This window comes from Cataglyphis hispanica, chromosome 23 (genome assembly GCF_021464435.1).
Source record: "Cataglyphis hispanica isolate Lineage 1 chromosome 23, ULB_Chis1_1.0, whole genome shotgun sequence".
NCBI classification, from domain to species: Eukaryota; Metazoa; Arthropoda; class Insecta; order Hymenoptera; family Formicidae; genus Cataglyphis; species Cataglyphis hispanica.
Genome location: NC_065976.1, coordinates 3,892,701 through 3,912,596, shown reverse-complemented (window position 1 = coordinate 3,912,596; position 19,896 = coordinate 3,892,701). Strand labels below are relative to the sequence as shown.

The 19,896-nt window shown below is 37.4% G+C and overlaps 2 protein-coding genes across 6 annotated transcripts in view; one reads left to right on the top strand and one right to left on the bottom strand.

The window, feature by feature from the left end:
• LOC126857852 (ELAV-like protein 3) overlaps window positions 1-19,896 on the bottom strand; it is a 60,474-nt gene that overhangs the window by 36,990 nt on the left and 3,588 nt on the right. The window contains exon 1 of one of the 4 annotated variants that reach the window (XM_050607680.1): window positions 14,126-14,305. The exons of 2 other annotated variants lie outside the window; for them this stretch is intronic. The gene's annotated coding sequence lies outside the window, so the exon portion shown is untranslated. Of the gene's footprint in view, window positions 1-2,318; window positions 3,545-14,125; window positions 14,306-19,896 lie in introns of those variants that run through there. One more of the 4 variants, XM_050607677.1, reaches the window with a different exon arrangement.
• Window positions 9,482-19,456, top strand: LOC126857817 (cytosolic carboxypeptidase 6). 2 transcript variants are annotated; one of them, XM_050607601.1, is made up of 7 exons: window positions 9,482-9,618; window positions 12,985-13,349; window positions 16,485-16,918; window positions 17,314-17,517; window positions 17,674-17,897; window positions 18,139-18,334; window positions 18,674-19,456. In XM_050607601.1, exons 1-7 carry the CDS (start codon window positions 9,600-9,602, stop codon window positions 18,990-18,992), a joined length of 1,761 nt encoding a protein of 586 aa, XP_050463558.1. In that variant the 5' UTR covers window positions 9,482-9,599; the 3' UTR covers window positions 18,993-19,456. The 2 variants fall into 2 exon arrangements, with proteins under 2 accessions (XP_050463558.1, XP_050463557.1); XM_050607600.1 differs by lacking the exon at window positions 9,482-9,618 and adding an exon at window positions 12,383-12,734.

Below are 19,896 nucleotides of genomic sequence, written 5' to 3'. Positions count from 1 at the left end.
ACTATATTATTCCTTTCTCTTTACTTATCCGTAATTCAAAATTCACGGAGTTAAATTCAGCGTGTAATCGATCCAGGATATATCAGACGTGATAAATTAATTTTTCAATAATCATGCAAAATTCATCGGAAAGCAAACAAGTTTTGCGAGCGATTGCGTAAAATCATTTATATATTTTCATGTCTCGAGTAACGCACGATTACGTGGTCGTCGTAGACCCGCGACATGTCATATCGTATCAGATATATACATACGCACTCACATATATGCGCGTACATCACGTATGCGTACGTGCGCGTTTCTGCAAGGCAATATTGTACACATACAATGTGTGGGAAGCGTCAAAGAGAGATAGATAGATAGATAGATAGATAGATAGAGAGAGAGAGAGAGGGAGGCGCGGAGAAGCTCCATTGATTGGTCGGTGGCACGGTGGAACATTGCAGCTATCCTAGGGGTATATGAACCCCGATATACGCTCTTCTCTCTCTCTCTCTCTCTCTCTCTCTCCGTCATCCCCTTTCTCGCCCCCTTTTTCCTCTCTCTCTCTCTCTCTCTCTTTCTCTCACTCTCTCGTACTCGTCTCTTGTTTACCCTCGCTACGATTTTACCCCCCGTGGTAAAACGCAGGCGCATCACATGGACCCAGGAACGATCAATACGAGGTTCCCCAACCAGACCTAGTCTTTCTCTCTCTCTCTCTCTCTCTCTCGTTTTCTCTCTTTCTGTCTGCCTGCCCTCCGTTTCTATTTCCGTCTCTTTCTCCGCCTCTCGTGATTCTCGCCACCATCTTCTAGCCACCCTTTGCAAAATCGCGGCCAATCTTTGATATTTCAATGCTCGTCCGAAAATTCGAACGGCGTGAAAACGAAGCCAAATTTATTATCAATCGTGATGTTTCTCCTGCATTTTTCATTCATTCACCTTGCCCTTTGCACTATCTTTTTTTTAACTCAATTATTAAATTATTAAATAGTTTTTGATTACCTAATAGCTTGGTAAAAAAAAAAAAGGAAGCGATATCAAATCGATCTTCACCGGCTTTATCATCTAACTCTCCCCCGGCTCACGCACCATTGTAATCGAGGCCGTCGCGGACGGAAGTGTCCCTCTCGAGACATCCTGCTTGTCCTCGACAAGGACCCGCAGTGCCGGTCCCCGCTCCATCCCGGATCTGCTTGACGCTTCATCATGCATCGCGAAAGCTCGACGTCCTCTGAGCTATTTCAATTTGTCGTTTTTCGGTCGGGGGGTAGGTTGCGGGATCGATAAGGGGTTGGATGGAGAAAGAGAGAAGCAGGAAGTTGTACGCGTATATGTGTTTATGCGTATTAGGGTTGCGTGTGCTTGCGTCTGTGTGTATGTATGTGTTCGTATGTGTATTGCGACGTGGTGCTCCCGCGACAGTCGCTTTCTGGTGCCACGCCCAGAGGGAGAGAGAACGATCTGGTGCACACACAATATTGCGCCGTGGTAAGCGTCAGCTGCTGGACGCGATGGTCATGGCGACTGATCGACGTTAAATGCAACAACTTTGCCTCGTTTAATAAGTTTTTATCTCGAACGCGCTCCTTGCATGAGATCACGCAATTGCTTTCTACACGGCGAGGTTCGCGTTATAATGAAATATCATGACGTAAGAATGACATTTTAAGTATTTAATGACACTTCTCGATCGACGCAAGAAATTATAATTTTGATAAAATAATAAACATTGATATAAATTTCTGTTATATTTTATTCTATAAATTTGTAATATCATTACGAGACTAATTTATTCTAAAAGCATTAATTGTAATTAATTATGAAACAAAAAATTATGATTCTAATGGCAATATACATATATAATTTTACCTTAATCTATATTTTTGTTATTCTCATGAAATATATTTTTCTAACAAGTACACAATTTCCATTTTAATTCAGTCTGCAATATATTTATAATATTAAAAAATTTTCCGCGATTTTAATTTATATTTTATATTTGTGTTATAATATTTATAAAAAAGTTCGGAAAGCAAATACGTAATAAAAATTGCGAAGCACGGGAGCACCACAGGGAATCTTTGGAAAGGTCAACCTAAGTGGTACCGGAAGTCTCCTCACACGAGGAAACCCAGTGCAGAAGACGAACTTATACGTAAAGATTGACAGCCGATCAGTGTACGATGAACGTACGCAGATCCGCTGATGAATAGTCAATAATTATAACGGCAATAATAACAACAATAATATAACAAGATAATAATAACGATAATGAGATAAAGATTTATGAAAAATCACAGAAAGAAAGAAAGTAAAGAAACAAATGAACATACCGGTTAACGATGAAAATCAGTGGTTGGAGGATGCCGATATCTGGGCGCAGAACGGAACGACGATGGGTTTTATTTAATTACTTTTATTTTCTCTCTATTTATGCGTGTCCCTCTCTCGATATTGATCTCTTTTTAGCTCGGTCACGATTTCAAACGTGCGTGTGCGTGTTTTTTTTCCGTCGTAATCTTTGTACAATTTTCTCTTATTTTCTTTCTTTTTTTCAACAAATTTCTCTATTACAATTACGCGAGACTTGAAACATCCGAACCGAGGATCGCGCGACGATCAATCATCTGGAAGCCAGTTTTCGATCATCGAACGAGAATCCCGACATTGAATATCGCGAAAACGCGCGTAGATCGGATAAGCGCGAGCACTTAATATAACTCGCGACAGGAAATAAATAAATCTCGCGCGCGATTCCGCAACACACCCAGTGTCTCTCTCTCTCTCTCTCTCTCTCTCTCTCTCTCTCTCTCGCTCACTCTCTCTCTCACACACTCCCACTCCGATCAACTAAAACGTTTTCCTATTTGTCCCTCTCTCTCTCTCTCTCTCTCTCTCTCTCTCGCTCTCTTTTCTTTCTTTGCCGATGTCTCTTCTGCCGATTAAAGAATCTTCCAGCTGACGATCTTGTGGCTCGAATCCCTAACGTAATCAACTCCCATTTGATTCTCCGTTCACGACCGAATTCGTCTTCGAGATATCGCGACGCGTCGATCGGAGAGATCGTCGATCGAGATGGATGAATGATTCGGGACACGAAAAAGTGCTCTTTGCGGCGGGACGAGTCGGGAATACGAGATGGCGGAGAACACAGGGTCGAGGATAAAATGAAATTATAAGATTGGAAGAACGCGGAAGTCACTCCTCTGCTCTATCTTCGATAAGCCGATTTCCTCCGATGAACTTATCTTCTCGCAGAACGCTCACGGGATCTTTGCCTGGCTCTTCGCGCGAATTTTTCTCGCGACGTTGTCACCCCGGTAATGACAAACAGCGACGAGATCGAGACACGTGAACGGGAACAAAGCAGTAGGGGACAACTGAATCGTTTAGAGGACAGCAATAACGGCGACGATGACAGCGACGACTGTGCTTTTTACGATTACGAACGATATACCGAACCGAGTGTTTTCTTCTTTTTCTTTCTTTATGCCGAATTGAAGGGTCAGAAAAATTAGGAGATATGCAAGCAAATAGTAAGAATGTTGCGGGTATAACGGTGTCTACAACGCAATGCCTTTATGTGGTGCGGTAACTAAACTGACGAGGCCGGCCACCGATGCTGATGGCTGCACCCTCTGGACACCCGCCGCCGCCCCCACCGTCTCTCGATTCGTCGGTGAAAGGAGGGGGGAGGGGGAAAAGGGGGGAGGGATAGGCTCGGGGTAAAAAAAATCGCAAAAAAGCTCGGCCGAGGGAGATTGGTAGCGCGATGTACGCAGACGCCGTCGTTGCTGTTCAGCAAAAGATGAAGGAGAAACACCGGGAGGGATGTGTGTGTGTGTGTGTGAGCAGTTAGAGAGAAGAGGAGAGACGGATCGGGGACGGATTCGAAGACGGAAGAAGTGCCAGGGGATGGCGACGCAGAGGAGTCGGTGATGACGGTAAAAAGGTGGAAATTCGCGCAGACGTAATAGGCGGCCCTGCACCCTTCGCATACCGACCGTCGGGGGGTTGCTCGGGGATTGGTACTGGTGTGCGTTACTTCGATGCACATATTTCCCAAACCGCGCGCTGCAGCTGTGGAGAGAATTTTTTCAGTCATTATGCGCGCGCGACATCCCCGTGATAATTGACGTGTTGGGAAAGAGAGGAGAGCTATTGATTAAAATGATCGGCCCCGGGAATTACGGGAAACAACTCTCCCCCTCCCCCTTCCTACCCCCTCCTCCCTCTCTCTTCGTGTCGGTCATTGCACGAATAAGTGCAGTTATACGGGGAAGGATAACTGTTCCATCGATCGGTTTCATTCCGATGCCTCTCGGAAACGATCTTTAATTCGGGTCGACGTACCTAGTAATATTTTCTAGAAGGTCTTAATTTAGATCCTTGAGCGCAATGCGGTTAACTCTAAGCCGTGTCCTACGAGAATTAATATTATTTGATTTATATGCTAGATGGAAGAATGGGAAGGAAGCAGCTTATCACCAAACTTTTCTGGAGAGGAGTGTACTATCGAGGGAATATATGAGTAATTTAGAAATATAAATAATCTTCAAATAACACCGTCGCGTTTGTTTACGGGGATCGATCGACAATTATAGGAAAATATGAGCCGACGTAGAAGCGGGATATTGCACATTCGGATGATATTTCGCAGGTCTCGAATATCTTCAGTGCAAGAATAGAAAAAGGTCGAGAAGAAATAAAGAAAAAAATGTAAACAAAAAAAACTGAACAAAAAATTAATCGAAAGATGGCGATAAAATGTTAAACGAGAACGATAAAGTTCTAAATTAAAAGAGAAATGAAAAAAATTGTAGAAGATATAGAAAAGAGGGAGAAACATCAATCTTCTTCTCTCTCTAGCTCTCAAGAGAAAGAGAAAGAGAGAGAGAGAGAGAAAGGAAAGAGACAGACAGAGAAAGAGAGAGAGGGAAAAGAGGGTCTCTAAGATAATAGCTACCAACTTTCAAGCTGCCATCGACAGCGGTGGATTAAAAAGGGGAGATATAGATAGGGGCTATACATGGGAGCAAGAAGAGCGCAAAAACTTCATTCGTTTTACTTTCAAGCAGATGAACTTTTAAAGTGTAATGCAGTTTTAGCTGCAGCATCCATCATCACGGGCTCATCCCGATCGATCGGCGTGCATTACGACGTCTGATCTTCGCGGCAAGTTGCCATGATTAATATCGCGAGTGCACATGAACTTTTGAACAATTGTACATCGCCTCGATTATGGAGGGGCCAAAAGAGAAAGGGGAAAGATACGGACAGGGGTGAGAATAGTAGTGGTCGGCGGAAGTACGCACGCGCCAAATGGGGTTCGTGAAATGGAGAGGGGTTGATAGCGAAAGACAGAGAGAAAGAAGGAGAGAGAGAGAGAGAGAGGATTGATGAAGGAACGGATAGCGCAAGCGCCGGCCGGTCAGAGGGTGGAAAAGCTCGCTCGTTCCCTCGGCAAATGGCTTTTCGGTAACGCGAACGCGGCCAAATTTCATCATACGATGTGAATCCCATATTCCGTTTGATCAAATGAAATTGCGCTTCTCAAAGCCTTATCGCTTATGGCGACTTCACTGACACTCTCGATCATGAGAAATAAATATTGTATGAAATACTGCAAAAAAGATGTCGAATCTTTTCTATCTTTATTCCATTTACTATAAAAAATTAATATGAAAATTAAATAGTATTATATAGAATATGTCTAAAAGAATCATACAAAAAAAAAATATTAATCTAATTGTAGGCAAATACAGGGCGTGTCACTTCATAAAATTGTATTAATTAACAATAGTATAAAATATAATTACAAATATAAAATTATAATAATATTAATAATTAACAGATTATGTCCATTAATTAAATCTATTGCGTCAAAGCTGCGATTACATGTGTTTCTCTTCCATTTTATTTATGTGAAAACTGTACTGTGCGTTATCAAGTTAATATCAAATATGTGGTTTGAATTCAATATAAAAGCACGACGTGTGTATTAAAAAATCACATGTCATGAATGACGAACGCGCTTATCTCGCAACAGCAATCTCATCTGCGATCAGCAACCGTGAAGTCCGTGAACAATAGTGCTAATATGTAAGGTCTACCGAAATCGATTTTTTAGATGCGTAGGCTTATTTTCTTTTGTGCTGTCACTCACGACGTTCGTTAACGATAACCTTGTGGCAAACGATTTTTTAATGAGTCATGTCATGGATAGAAATGAGAATCGATAAATATCGAACGCGATGATATGTACTAATTGGTTTCGTCAGCATCACATTCTATGTACATTTTTTATTACGAAATACGAGAGATAGACGAACGATGCGTGGAGCAGAGAAGTCGCCATGGCAGAACAAAGAGAAAGGGAGAAAGGAAGAGAGTCACAGGGGAGAGGCAGAAAGGAATAAGGGAGACAAGGGGTGTAATCTAATGGTAAATAGCACGTATGCATATAAGGGTCAGTCGAAGTGCGTCCCAGTGGCGTAGGAAACTGAATTACTGATTACCAACATATCGAAAATAGGCGATTCTTGTAAAGGTCTCGGCTAAACGTCTTATGACATGATAAAAAATATAGAGATATAATAAATACGATATAAGAATAGTCCAGAAGAGGAGAATCTCTTAATTCGATGCTAATAAGAATTTCAGTATTTTATAATGAAAGAGAAAAATATTATAATATATTTCAAAATATTACATGTTGATAATTTATATTATTAAAATTATGATTTAACATATACAATATTACACATTTCAAAAGAGAGAGAGCTTTTGTGTAGCTAATTTATGTTATTATAAAATAATAATTTTATTATTATATTTTATTATTATATTTTATGCACACGCGCTTTTAAATTATGCAAAAAATCTGGCGATGAATTTAACATTTGATGCAGTTGCTCTTTCATGCGTGCACGCTATATTCTGTATTACATTAAATAATTAATTATTCGTTTTACAATTTGCGGACTTATTCATATATTAAGAGAATAATCCATGTAAAAAATCTCGACATATTTATAAACGTCAGCTGAAAATAAATAATGAGCCGATCGCGAGCAAAAAATTGCTTATTCTTGTACGTTTCAATCTCTCTTAATTAATTTTGCTGCAATTATAATTTCGGGAAATAATTCACCAATTATCGTTATACGTTACAATCGTGACGTCTGTATTGACAGATACCGTCGTGTCGGCGCTCATAAAACTTGTCGATCGCCAGCGATCGATTGGCACTGGTCGCGCCCACTCCGCGTGTCTTAATTCACCAAAAGGAGTCTAGACACCTTCCAGAGGAGGTCGCATAAATTCCAGTGAGAGAACGGCGTGGCGGATAATTTACGGGGCGCGCTTGTCCTCTTTGTGCTTCCGAGTGCTTCCTGGGGAAACCGGCGCGCCCATTCCACCCCGGGCGCGCCCCCTACCTACGCCACTGGGAGGGTAGACCGAGGGGTGCCCAGCGTCAGACGGGGCCGCCGGCCGGGGTTTGGACGGTGGGAAAAAGGGGGTTGGGGGAATTCGGGGGGGCTCTTTCGAATATCGATCTCCCCGCGCGTTCTCCCAGTCATTCACTCTCTCTTCCGTGCAGCGCCATGTCCCTCTTACCACCCGTTTTGCGCGCACCCAACACTCTCCCGGAGAGTGGAAGGGGCCGCGAAAGGATGGGGAGGAGAGAGAGAGAGGAGGGAGCGCTCCGAGGGGAGCTTCACCCGGCGGTCCCAGCCAAAGCCCGGAGGAGGAGGAGGAGGGCATTCACCAGGGAATGCGCCGCCACCAACTACCGTCACTACTACTACTACTACTACCACCACTATTACCACCACTAACCGACATCTAGAAAAATGTCCTCGGGAAATTGGTTTATCGGAACCCGCAGCAGGAATTACCCTTTTCCCCACTTCCCCTTCTACTTCGCTTCTCCATCTAATTTGCATCCTATCTTTGGAAATTCGTTACATCGTAGCTTCCTTCACAGTTGTCTAAATTCGCAGAGAAAATGAGAACAAAGTAAAAAGATTCAGTTGACATATTAAAGCGCGTTTTGGATTTTTCGAGAGCCTTGTAAAAATATCAGTACCTTAAGTAAATCTTTATCCGCTTGATTTTGTTATAAATTATTTTTTTTATTATTACTTATGATAATTATAAGTTTCTTCCTTCCTCCATAATAACTAATTCAAAAATTCTTTCCTAAATATTTTATATGACACGTTAAATGCAAAATGTGATGTATTGTCTTATCTCTTTATTATACGAATTTATCAATAATAACTATTTTCTATTATTCTATCTATAATTCGATATATGCTATTCTTGAACTCATATTGACGTGAGTAACAAAAAATCACCGTTGTTCTCCTTATGTTCTCTTACTTTGCCAAATTTACGCGTAATTCCTTGCAAGGGAGAACGTCCTATACGTCTTAATTCATTTATCAAGCGCAAATTTGTCGCACGGCAAATGGAGGAGTGAATAAGCGTCGTCAACATCTCGTTTCTGAAATTATTCGCGGAAATGTCACCACGAAACGCTCGAAGAGAATCGCTACCCTTTGTCCATCCCCCCCCCCTTCACCCCGCCACCCTTTTCCGTCGTTTCGCAACCCGGATCATCATCCCTCTTCCGGAACAAAGCCTGGCCCGGGATAGGTAGATGCTTGCACACCTTACGGCACACACACACACACACACACATACACACGCACACATGATGCATGCGCATTTAGCGGATGTACGAGAAGTTTCGTGGACTTTAAAGCGAGGCGCGTGCTGAACAAAGATTATATATGTATCTTTTTTGTCCTTTATGGCGTTTCTGACTTTCGTGATGATTAAATTTTACGCGCGCAAATTATATATCTACCCCATTTCTGTCTTATCCAGACGTTACATAAGCACGCCAACTTGCGAAATTACGAATAGGTCGTACGAGCGATGAGAGTACGAATCGGAAATGACGTGACTGGCTGCTAACTAGCGTCCGATTTAACGGCTGTAAAATGGTAATTTTCAGGGCTAAGTAAAGAGCTGATTAATATTCTAATTGGATGCTGATTAATAAGGATTACGCGCAGAAAGTAAAAAGCCTTCTCATTTATAAATTTTTTTAAATAAAATTATTTTGAAGAAAATTATGTTCCAGTTGATCTTATTATAGATATATGATTATTTCACAAATTTTGTCACTCAGTTTTTTTTTTTTTTTGTTTTTGTTTAAGAGACAAAGCTAAATCCTATTCTCAAAATACTACTCTTTAAACATTCAGATTGTTTGAGTTTTCAAGTTATTTGCGAGGCAGATAATTTTCTGTTTTCTTAAATAAAATTTGAAAATATACCTTATAAAAAAAGAGAATGTGCGTTAGATCGCGAATTAAATCTGCTTGAACTTTCACCTTGTATATTTAAGCAAGTTTATTTCATCTACAAGCTTATCTGGAACATTGCAGTGCAAGATAATCGCCTTGCTCGAGACGCGTATACATATCGATTCAACAAACCAAGGAAACCAGGATGGACTGGGCGATTAAGTCGCCCAGTATACAAAGTCGCGGCCTGCGTGGTCCAGTCAGAGACAATTCCCATCAAGTCCCGCCGACATGTCCGACGAAGAAACTGGTACGTACATATATGTACATATTGTATACATGCATTCTTCATACATCGTCCTCGAATGGACTCGCGCGAAACCTTGTTTGTGATTGCGCTATCGCCGATCTAGCTGCAGTCACGCGGAACGTGCCCGTTCTCGATGAATCTCGCGATCCGTCAAATCGATCGAAAGGGATCACGCAAGGATCAACACGCGCTCGCCCATTGCACCCTGACATTTCCCATCTCGCAACCATCGCATCGACGGTTCGAAACTCCGTCTGGAAAAGCGGCGTCACGTACGCGAACACCGCTTGTCAATCACTCGGTCGGACAAGTTGAGGTTGCCTTTAGGAACATCAACAATTGACGTTTCTTTGACCTGTCTCTCACACACGCCAAAGTAAAAGCCGAAAGTTTCGTCAGTTAATCGAACGCGCTTTACATGATGTGTACGCAAATTATGCCGCGAGTCGCAAAAGCGTATCTTGAAGTCATATTTTGGTAAGTAAGTGAAGTTCTATTTTATTCTTATTATTATATTTTTATTCTTTTCGTGATATTGATTTTCTGAATTAGCAATGACTGTTGAAACAAACGACGATGTTTGCTCTTGAATTTGAAATTACGTTTCTTGGTCACAATTAATTATTTACTACGGATTAATTGTTGCGAGATAAACTGTGTCACTAAAAGTGATTCATATCACATGACGTAAGATAATCTAATTCCTTGAGAATTCCATGACTCTATTTACGGACTAAAATAACATTTATTGAATTTTAACTCGATTCTATGACACAATAATTAAAATAGCTTGAATTGAATGCGAAAGATGATTCTTGTTATTTTTTTCAAATAGAAATTGTCGGAAATTTTGGCGTGAGCTCGTCGATGTATTTTTGTGATGATTGTATGACCGTACTTTTTTTTCCAGTTTTATTTGATTATATAAACTTGAATACATTTTAAACTTTTCGCAATATTTGTGTTAATCGCTATTCGGATTTTTCTTTTAAGAATTTTACGATACTATTCTTTGAATAAAATCGCAATAAAAGGCGGTCATTTATCCCGGTAAATTAAAAAAAAGTTATACTTCATCTTTTTTAATATGTTTTTAATAAGTAAAAAGTGTGTCGACAAAAATATTACAGCGCTTAATTTTTGTAAATAATTTATATTAATATAAGTATGAAATATAAGTAAAGCAATAATCAATTTATATTTTATTAATATAAATTTCTAAATGCAATTATAAATATTATTGAAAATAATTGAGTCACAGTTGAACTAGTTATAAATAATTATAATCTAATTTATTGAAACTTGTCATTGTTTTGAGATTTTTAAATTCCATATATACGAGAATCTTATAAGTTCCCTAAAGTTATTTTTTCAATTTTATAAATAGTGAAAGATATATTTTTAATTAAAATAAAATTTTATTATCGATTCTTCAAAATTTAATATTCTTTGTGGAGAAAATTAAATCATTTAAAAATATTATTAATAGAAAAATTATATATATATATATATATATATATTTATTTATTTATTGGAATTATTTGCAGGATATGTTGATGAATTAAAACAAAATCTCTTCAAAATGTCATGAATGTTCTGATGTTACCTCGAATATTGCACGTGACGCTGTAAGACGTTATTATTCGATAAATCATGTATTCAATGTCTCTTAAAAAAAAATACGATGTGTAACTTTTTATTTCCGTACGCTGAATCATTGATAACCTGGCTATATCTTGATGTAAAGTCAGTACACCTTTCTTGTTTGTGGCAGAGAATATATAGTACTTTTAGTCACAAAGCGCGACATTTATATTGTCGAGTCTTGGATGCGATGAAAATAGATATCGAGTGATCTGAATTTAGATCTGTATTGCCGTACAGAACGGGGCTGTGTATTTCTATGATAAGAAGTGCGATAAAGGAAGCCGATTCCCGGTAGAACTTTGTCTTGTATATTACATAGGCAATGACGGAAATATCGCGGATGTCGTCATTTTCCCCTTCTTATATTTTAGCTTCTGTATAGGCAATATTTTTTTCCTTGATTGTAAAAATTCACAGAGACAATTTTTTTCCTTTTTTTTTAGATCATGATAATCATATATTTCTTTGAACAAATGACTTAAAATAATTTAACTGAATTGTGAAAAAAGAAAATTGTATTATTTAACGACATTAATAATATATTATTAATTTTTCCATAATTATTAACATATCTTATTAAAAAATCAAAATCCATCAAATAATTATACAGATATTATGACGTGTAAGAAGTTTTATTCGAATACGTAATTCTTTTTCTAATAAAAAATTTTATTCGATAAAACTTTGTATAAGTAACGTAATAACAAAAAGTTTTAAATAACTTCCTCAATATCATGGTCTCTAATCTACAGTTAATCAGCTTATAGGCATCAGGCTAACGTGAGTATCACCTTATTCTATTTGCCAATGTTCTATAAAACTATCGCGATTTTCGCCAAGTCTCTCAATCACGCTCTCCTCTAATCTCAGTTCATCTCTAATCGAATCAATGAGAGAGTCATGCTAGAATTCTTGCAGGGATCTCGTGACCGCAAATGAGTTTTCCCGGTTTATAATCGAAGCTTCCAATCGTGGGCGAAAGAAGTGGGCAACGTGGGAGGAGGGAGAGAAGGGGGGGGGAGGGGGCTGTCGAGAGATCGCACGTACGAGATCTTTGACAGCCACGCGAATTCCCTGCGAGCCGATTCCCCATTTCTCTTGCACGGAGTTCGTTCGTTCGTTCACGCGAGACTCGCGAAACTGGGAGATCCTTCACGAAGGTGTGCCGAATTGCTGGGGAATCCGCTTTTATCACGTAGGCGGTAACACACCTACCGACCTAGTGTAAAGCCGGTCGTCTCGCATGAAGCCGTCAGTGCTTCATCGTGTCTTCCGCCCGATAGGTCAGAGTGTGTCGTTTGCTTTATGCTTGCTCTAGTCGACCGTTCGAGAGACTCGACCGTCATTCGTCAATGGTGACGGACCACGTCGTTCCATCGATAGATCATTTCGAATCGTTTGGGAAGTCATGGCCTTCTCTTCCGAAGGACGGGATCCTCTGGAGCACACTAGTCTTTATCAGCGCGCGGGTCAGATATCTTTGCCGTTCCACTTTATGAATCATCACACGTTTCGATATTTTACTATGAAATTTGTATTTTAAAAATCGCAAGTCGATAACGGCGATTAATCGATACGCCCGTGAGACGATAACGCGTTATTATCAACGTTATCATCGTTTTTTTTTTTTTGTTTTCATGCGAATTATCCCGAATATATCGTTATATCCTATGTTTATCTTTTCGTTTAACTTAATTTGCCGAACCGATACTCTTGCAGAAAGCGAGGATAGCGATGCCGAGGGTGGTCTAGGTAACGTGAACAAGATGGTGATGCGACCACCTGGACATAGTGGCAAAGCTAAGAAGGGCCACATCTGTTTCGACGCCACCTTCGAGACCGGCAATCTCGGTAGAGTGGACTTGATCTCCGAATTCGAGTACGACCTCTTCATCAGACCTGACACCTGCGGACCTAGATTACGCCTGTGGTTCAATTTCACCGTAGATAATGTAAAGGCGGATCAACGAGTGATCTTCAACATCGTGAATATTTCGAAGAGCGCGAATCTCTTTCGGCAGGGAATGACGCCGTTAATAAAGAGCAGCAGTAGACCGAAATGGCAAAGGATACCGCGGAAACAGGTAAAATTTTGTCAATAATTCATTGTCCCTATGGCTGTGATTTATAAATTTTACGTTGTTGTATATAAAAAAATCTTCAAGTTCAAGCATCGACAAAGAATAATGCTTTGATTCATGAAGCTGAGCGATGAATAAAAATTCTTATATTAATTAAAAGTTTAAAGGAATGTCAATTTTAATAATCAATTTTCTCGTCGATCATATGACTAATAAATTATATGTGAAGTTCGCGATTATACAATATGCAGATGCATATTTACATCGCGCGATTGATATAGATGTTCCAATTGATTGGCAATATTGTCGATTGAAATATAGAGAAACTGTGTCAGAGCGAGTTCCAATATCAAATTACTTCATCAAGCACCTGTAGTCTTTTAAATTAGAATTATTGACATCGTAAATCGATCAATGATTGCTATCGCTGACTGACGTGATTGATTACCATTATAAATTTAATCTCAATATTTTTATATAAAAATATTATGTGAATAATATTATCATAATCTAATCTTAAAATAAATTTTTATTTCTCACCTAAAAATAAATTAGCACACAAATAAATTAGCATTTAATTATGCCTTATACACGAATTTTATTTCTCGTGTCAAATTAACCGACACCTCTAAGTGTGCCACAACGCGACTCATACAAACGATTCTAAAGCCAACTATAAATTATTATATCTTAAAATAATGCAAAGTGACACTCTATTTGCAAAGATAAATGTGATTAATTACTTTTATAAATAACAATTAACAAAAATTTTTGCTTACCGTATGCTTGCTCCGCTTGATATCTCTTCTGACGTTTTCCTCTTTCTTGTTTGTAACTCGTTACTCTTTCACGGCATTTACATTACATTCATTCGCGAAAACACTATTAATTACGATCTCGCGCGCATTAATCATCAATTGCGACAATCCTATTATTTTACAAACTACTCCTACTGTTAATCGCACATGACATGTACTTTATTTTAAATTGCGACGGAAAAATACGAAAATGACAGTTATATAGTACGCTCGGCGTATTGGAATTTACGATAATTGATAATAATTAAGATATATAATTAAATGTAACTGTATTAATCAAACGCGTAGCGTTTGTCGCTCGATTTGGAATTGAGTTGTTTTTTCTCTGAGATATTTTGTTAATAATAAAGAAACTCAAGAATCCGTAACTTTATTGCACAATAAATGCGAGTTAATGGCTAGTTAAAACATAATAATAGCGGAAATTAATTAATTACGTGAATTGATAAGCAATTGATAATAGTTGTAATAATCAATATGTTCGTATTTGATATCTTTTAATACTCATATTTTTCGTCACAATTTTTAGAGATAATACGATGACATGTAGGAAATGCTTCGTGAAGTTGTCTGTTCGGTTTGACATTTCTCGCGTGAATGACAACAAGATTACAGTATGTAAATAACAGTGCGCTATACGCCGCCAACTATTAGCGCGCTATTATTTACATATTTATGGAGGGGGGATCTTGTCATATGCGATGAGACACGAGCGATGTGAAGCGCGTTATTATTTATATATTTGTAGAGGGGAAATCTTATTATTCTTACGACGAGATTCGAGCAAAAGAATATTATCATCGTATTATCTCTCAAAAGGCGATCATATATTCCTGGACTATTAAAACAATTACAGATTATTATCATATTCACGTGATTGATTAACTTCTTCTATTATCGTATCTCAATTAGCCTTAACTCGTGTAATGTCGCGCGTTATTAGAATGAAATTGGCGAAATTTTTCAATTTTTCAGTCAATAATGAATATCGCAAACGTATACAAAACGGATTTGAGCGTTATCGTGACGCGTTTATTAATTTATATGTTTAGTTTTATTTATATTATAATAAGAGATAGTAAAATTATTATAAAATATGTGCATATATTATCCGTTAGCAACAGAAATAACGTTGTGTAAATTTTCAATGATGAGCGAATCATAATTCTGCTATTTTTGCGTTCTTTTCCATCGCGATATAAAATAAAGAGCGCGTCATTTATGATTAATGTTGGAAATGCTACGTAAAATAATCGCGCGATTATTGTATTTTGATAAGTAATGCGTGCACGATTATAAATTAATATTGTTTTCACAAATAAGTGTCGTATGAGTACTCTGAAAGAATAGCAAAGGGCAAACAAGAGAAAAGGAAAATTCGGAGCCAGGAAACATCAAACGGCGACGAAACAACCATGGGGTAAACATTTTTGTTTATTATTTTATTATTTATAAAATTAATTGTCCATTTTTACCTTCGAGATAATGTCTTATTTTACATCATTTCGAAATGTAAGAATTAACTTAAAAAGAGATAGCGTAAAAACTGACTAATAACAGATTACTTTTAGACAGTCGTTTATCTGTGAATCAAACGAACAGTAGATAAATAATTGTGTGCTTTGAAGTCTCCTTTAATTTATAGAGAAATTAGATATGAATAAAAACATAATTAAATGCTAATTTATTGTTAATTTATTTCTCTAATACTACGTTTATTGCTGACGAAATAAATTTAAAAAGTAATAAAAAATGCTCCAATGCCAATCATATCGTTAGATGACTAAATTATGTTAATATAATTAATTGATTCTTCGATTTTGATATTAAAATATTTCGCCAATTAATTACTCTCGAGACATAATGCTGAATTTATTGCTCATCATTAAATTAAATAAATGACGATCAGGGATTATGAGGATCCTTTATAATAATTTGCTCCGTATAGAAGTGAAATATATTAAAACAATTAATTGTTGTCTATTTTGGGCAAAAAAAGTTTAAATTTTAATTTTTATACAATAAGCTAGAACCACATGTTTAGTCTGTTTTTTTTTTAGTTAAATAATAAACAATAAATTTGACATTATTTCGGAAAAAAATAATTCGAGAAACATTTTAATATTAAAGTCAAAGAAATAATTAATTCATATTAACGTTTACTCTGATAATGAAGCATTTTTGATTATTTTTTTAAAATTAAACATAATTATAATTTATTAAATAGACATTCAAAATTATAAATCCCTAATATAATAATTTTAGGTTTTATATAAATCATTTTGCATAATTCATTTCAATCTATTTCTTCATGTTACAGGTATTCTATTACAGATCTGCGCAGCATCAGAATCATTACGTATTAAGCTTCGCTTTCGCGTTCGATCGCGAAGATGAGGTCTACCAGTTCGCCCTAACATATCCATATTCGTACACTCGTTATTTGGGACATCTCGACAACTTGTGCAGCAGATTGTTATATACAAAGAGGGAAACGTTGGCCGAGTCGATCCAAAAGAGGAATGTAGAACTCGTGACTATAGCCTCCGACCTCGAAGACACGGAACGACCTAGAAAGGTGGTCGTCATTCTCGCCAGAGTTCATCCCGGCGAATCGCCGTCTTCGTTCGTGTGTCAGGGATTGATGGATTTTTTGGTCAGCGCGCATCCTATCGCTCAGATTCTAAGAGAGTATGTGATCTTCAAGATAGTGCCGATGTTAAATCCTGATGGTGTCTTTTTTGGAAATTACAGGTACGAACAGATCCGAATATTCCCGAGAAATAATCGACTTTTAATCATATCCGTTTTTAGTAACTATTTTAATAATTCGATATAACTGTATTTTAATATATAATATATTATATAACTATATTTTAATATTATATTATATAACAGTATTTTAATAATTTAATGAGATAAATTAAACGTTAAATTAGAAACCGATTAAATAATTTTATATATATATATAACTGGTACTTGATATATTTTATAACCGGACAAATAATTTTGTTTAAATTAATTTTGAAATAATAATATTATTTATATATATGTATTTCCAATTGTAAGTAAAACACGTGTTTATTTTTTATAAAGACTGTATAGCAGAACAATAATACATATAAAACTTAATTATTTGACATATTAAGGTCCACCGTGATGGGATTAGATCTGAATCGATCCTGGAATCATATCTCCGAGTGGATTCATCCTACTCTCCTCGCGACCAGATCGATGTTAAAGTCTCTCGATAAGAATTCGCACACACCATTAGATTGCGTATTGGATCTGCACGCGCATAACAATGCCACGGGTGTCTTTGTCTACGGGAATACGTATGAGGATGTCTACAGGTAACTCTAATCTTGTTTAACGGTGAGTCGAGTAGTATTAGATATTCCGTTAAGTCGAATTCGCGACAAAACTATATTATTCTAACGAGAAAATAGAAAATTAATGAATCAATCGAGCTTGTAATCCAATCTGACTCATGGCTGCCAGCCTCTCAGGTACGAGAGGCATATCGTCTTGCCGAAATTATTAGCTCAGCACGCGGAGGATTATGAACTAGGCAACACCATGTACAATCAAGATCAGAACAAAGCCGGAACCGCTCGACGTTATTTGTGCTCGATCCTGAAAGAGCACGTAAACTGTTACAGCATAGAAGTCTCCATGTATGGTTACAATAAAAAAGGGATACCCGATATAATGCCGTACACCGAAGAAGGATGTATCCTTCACACGTAATCATAGACCTTATCATTATAAAAATACAAAATATGAGAACTATTTATTGCGCAAACGAATGTTAAAAAGAATTGTTTTTTTAAGTTTCGTTAAACCTTATTAAGGACTTCATACATGAAAGTAGTAATTATACGCGATTTATACGTCAAAGTTTGGCATCAATACGGACCTGCTGATATCTAATTAGGAAAATTTAAAGCCTTGACTATCAGAATGGAATACAGATTATAGACTCGGTCGAAATTTGGCTCGCGTTTTTCTGGAATATTACAAGCTTACTGGACTTATCCCGTCGGGGCTTCCCGATCAGCCATCGAATAGGCGAACGCGACAATCTCGGCAGAGACATCGATTTCCAAGAGAGCCTAGACCGAAAACAGTGAGAACTCCAGCGACCTTACATCTCGCCAGCATTTATGAGTAATTCTTTCAATCTTTTCACATTTATATATATATATATATATATATATATATGTAGTAATGTAGAAAAAAGATATAAAGAATGACGATTTGTTTTAACATTAATTTATCACAATAATCAACTCTCTTATCTTTCAAATATGTGTATGAACAATCAGGATAAACAATCGGGAACCAAACATTTTTGTGATTGATGTAAGACAAGATGGAGAGCTTTTTCCAAGCAAAAAGATCTTCATCATTTATGTATAAAAGTCAGTTTAAATTCAAGAAAGAACGACGCATGTATTGCTTATCGAGATGCATTACAAATCGGCTAATCTCGGGTGGAATCGTCAGGTACTTTCGGGAGGAAGCTGAGCCGCTCCCGAGCTCTCGTTACCGATCGATGAGCGGTACGCGGATGGGACAGCAGCCCGGAACTGGAATCGCGAATGAAACTGGAACGGGCGTCGGCGGCGGGTGCAGGGGCCGGAGCTACAGGTTCCGCAGCCCCGGGGCACCGCTCGACAAGGTGCAGGCCCTGACGGAGCGGCCTGCCGCCGAGCCGCGGCTCACCATTATCGATTTCAATCAGCTGACGCGGGGTGGTTTGGAGCTCGCAGCCATCAAGAACAGATCGACGGTCTCACGCAAAAGCGTCAAGTCGCGCAGATAACGATCGTCTCGCCTCGGACTTAGTCGTTTGTAAGAAGATATCCTCACGGCGCGATGAACCGCGAGTTAAAAGTCCTCCGACCACTCGGATACTTTTATCTTCTAGAGATGGGAGTGATTAGGAAATTATCTTTATATCTTAATAATGACGATATATTGGTTTAGATTATAGATATAATTAGTTGAAAAAAATGAATCATTGCATCGATTCACTTTTAGTTACTTTTAGTGACGAAAATGGAATTGCTAGAGTACCGAGAATGCATCTCGGAGACTATCCATCTAATAATGATTATTATTATTAACTCTCGATTCTTTTATATCGAGAATTTTGAATCTAATAATATTAACAAAACACATAAATATAGTGTTTATCTCCCGTATTACACAACATTTATTTAAATGCATGTGAACAATCAAATTTTCAACTTTCTCTTATATTATATTATATTACATTATATATACTCTTACCTCTCTTCCTAATAATAAATAATTGTTCTAATTGTTAGATTTTATCAATGAAATTTTATGTATATATATATATATATATATATATATATATATATATATATATATATTTCTATCTTACTGCATGTCTACAATTTCTAGCAATATATCTGTTATATTTCTTACAGTTTATAACATTGTTGTTAATATTATATTGTGTAATAATAACACTTTACTTCTATGTTTCAAAAATAAATGAAATAATAAAATAACGGTAATGATATTGAATATCAAATAAAACATCAAGAGAGCATGCTGTTATCGGTACCATTTCCGAATTGCATCTAGAACTACTTTAGACACAGACCTGTAATATAATTACATATGTTGTAATAAATCGCCACACAATTATGAACTTTATTACATTATAAATTTGTAAAATTTCAATACAATTTCAC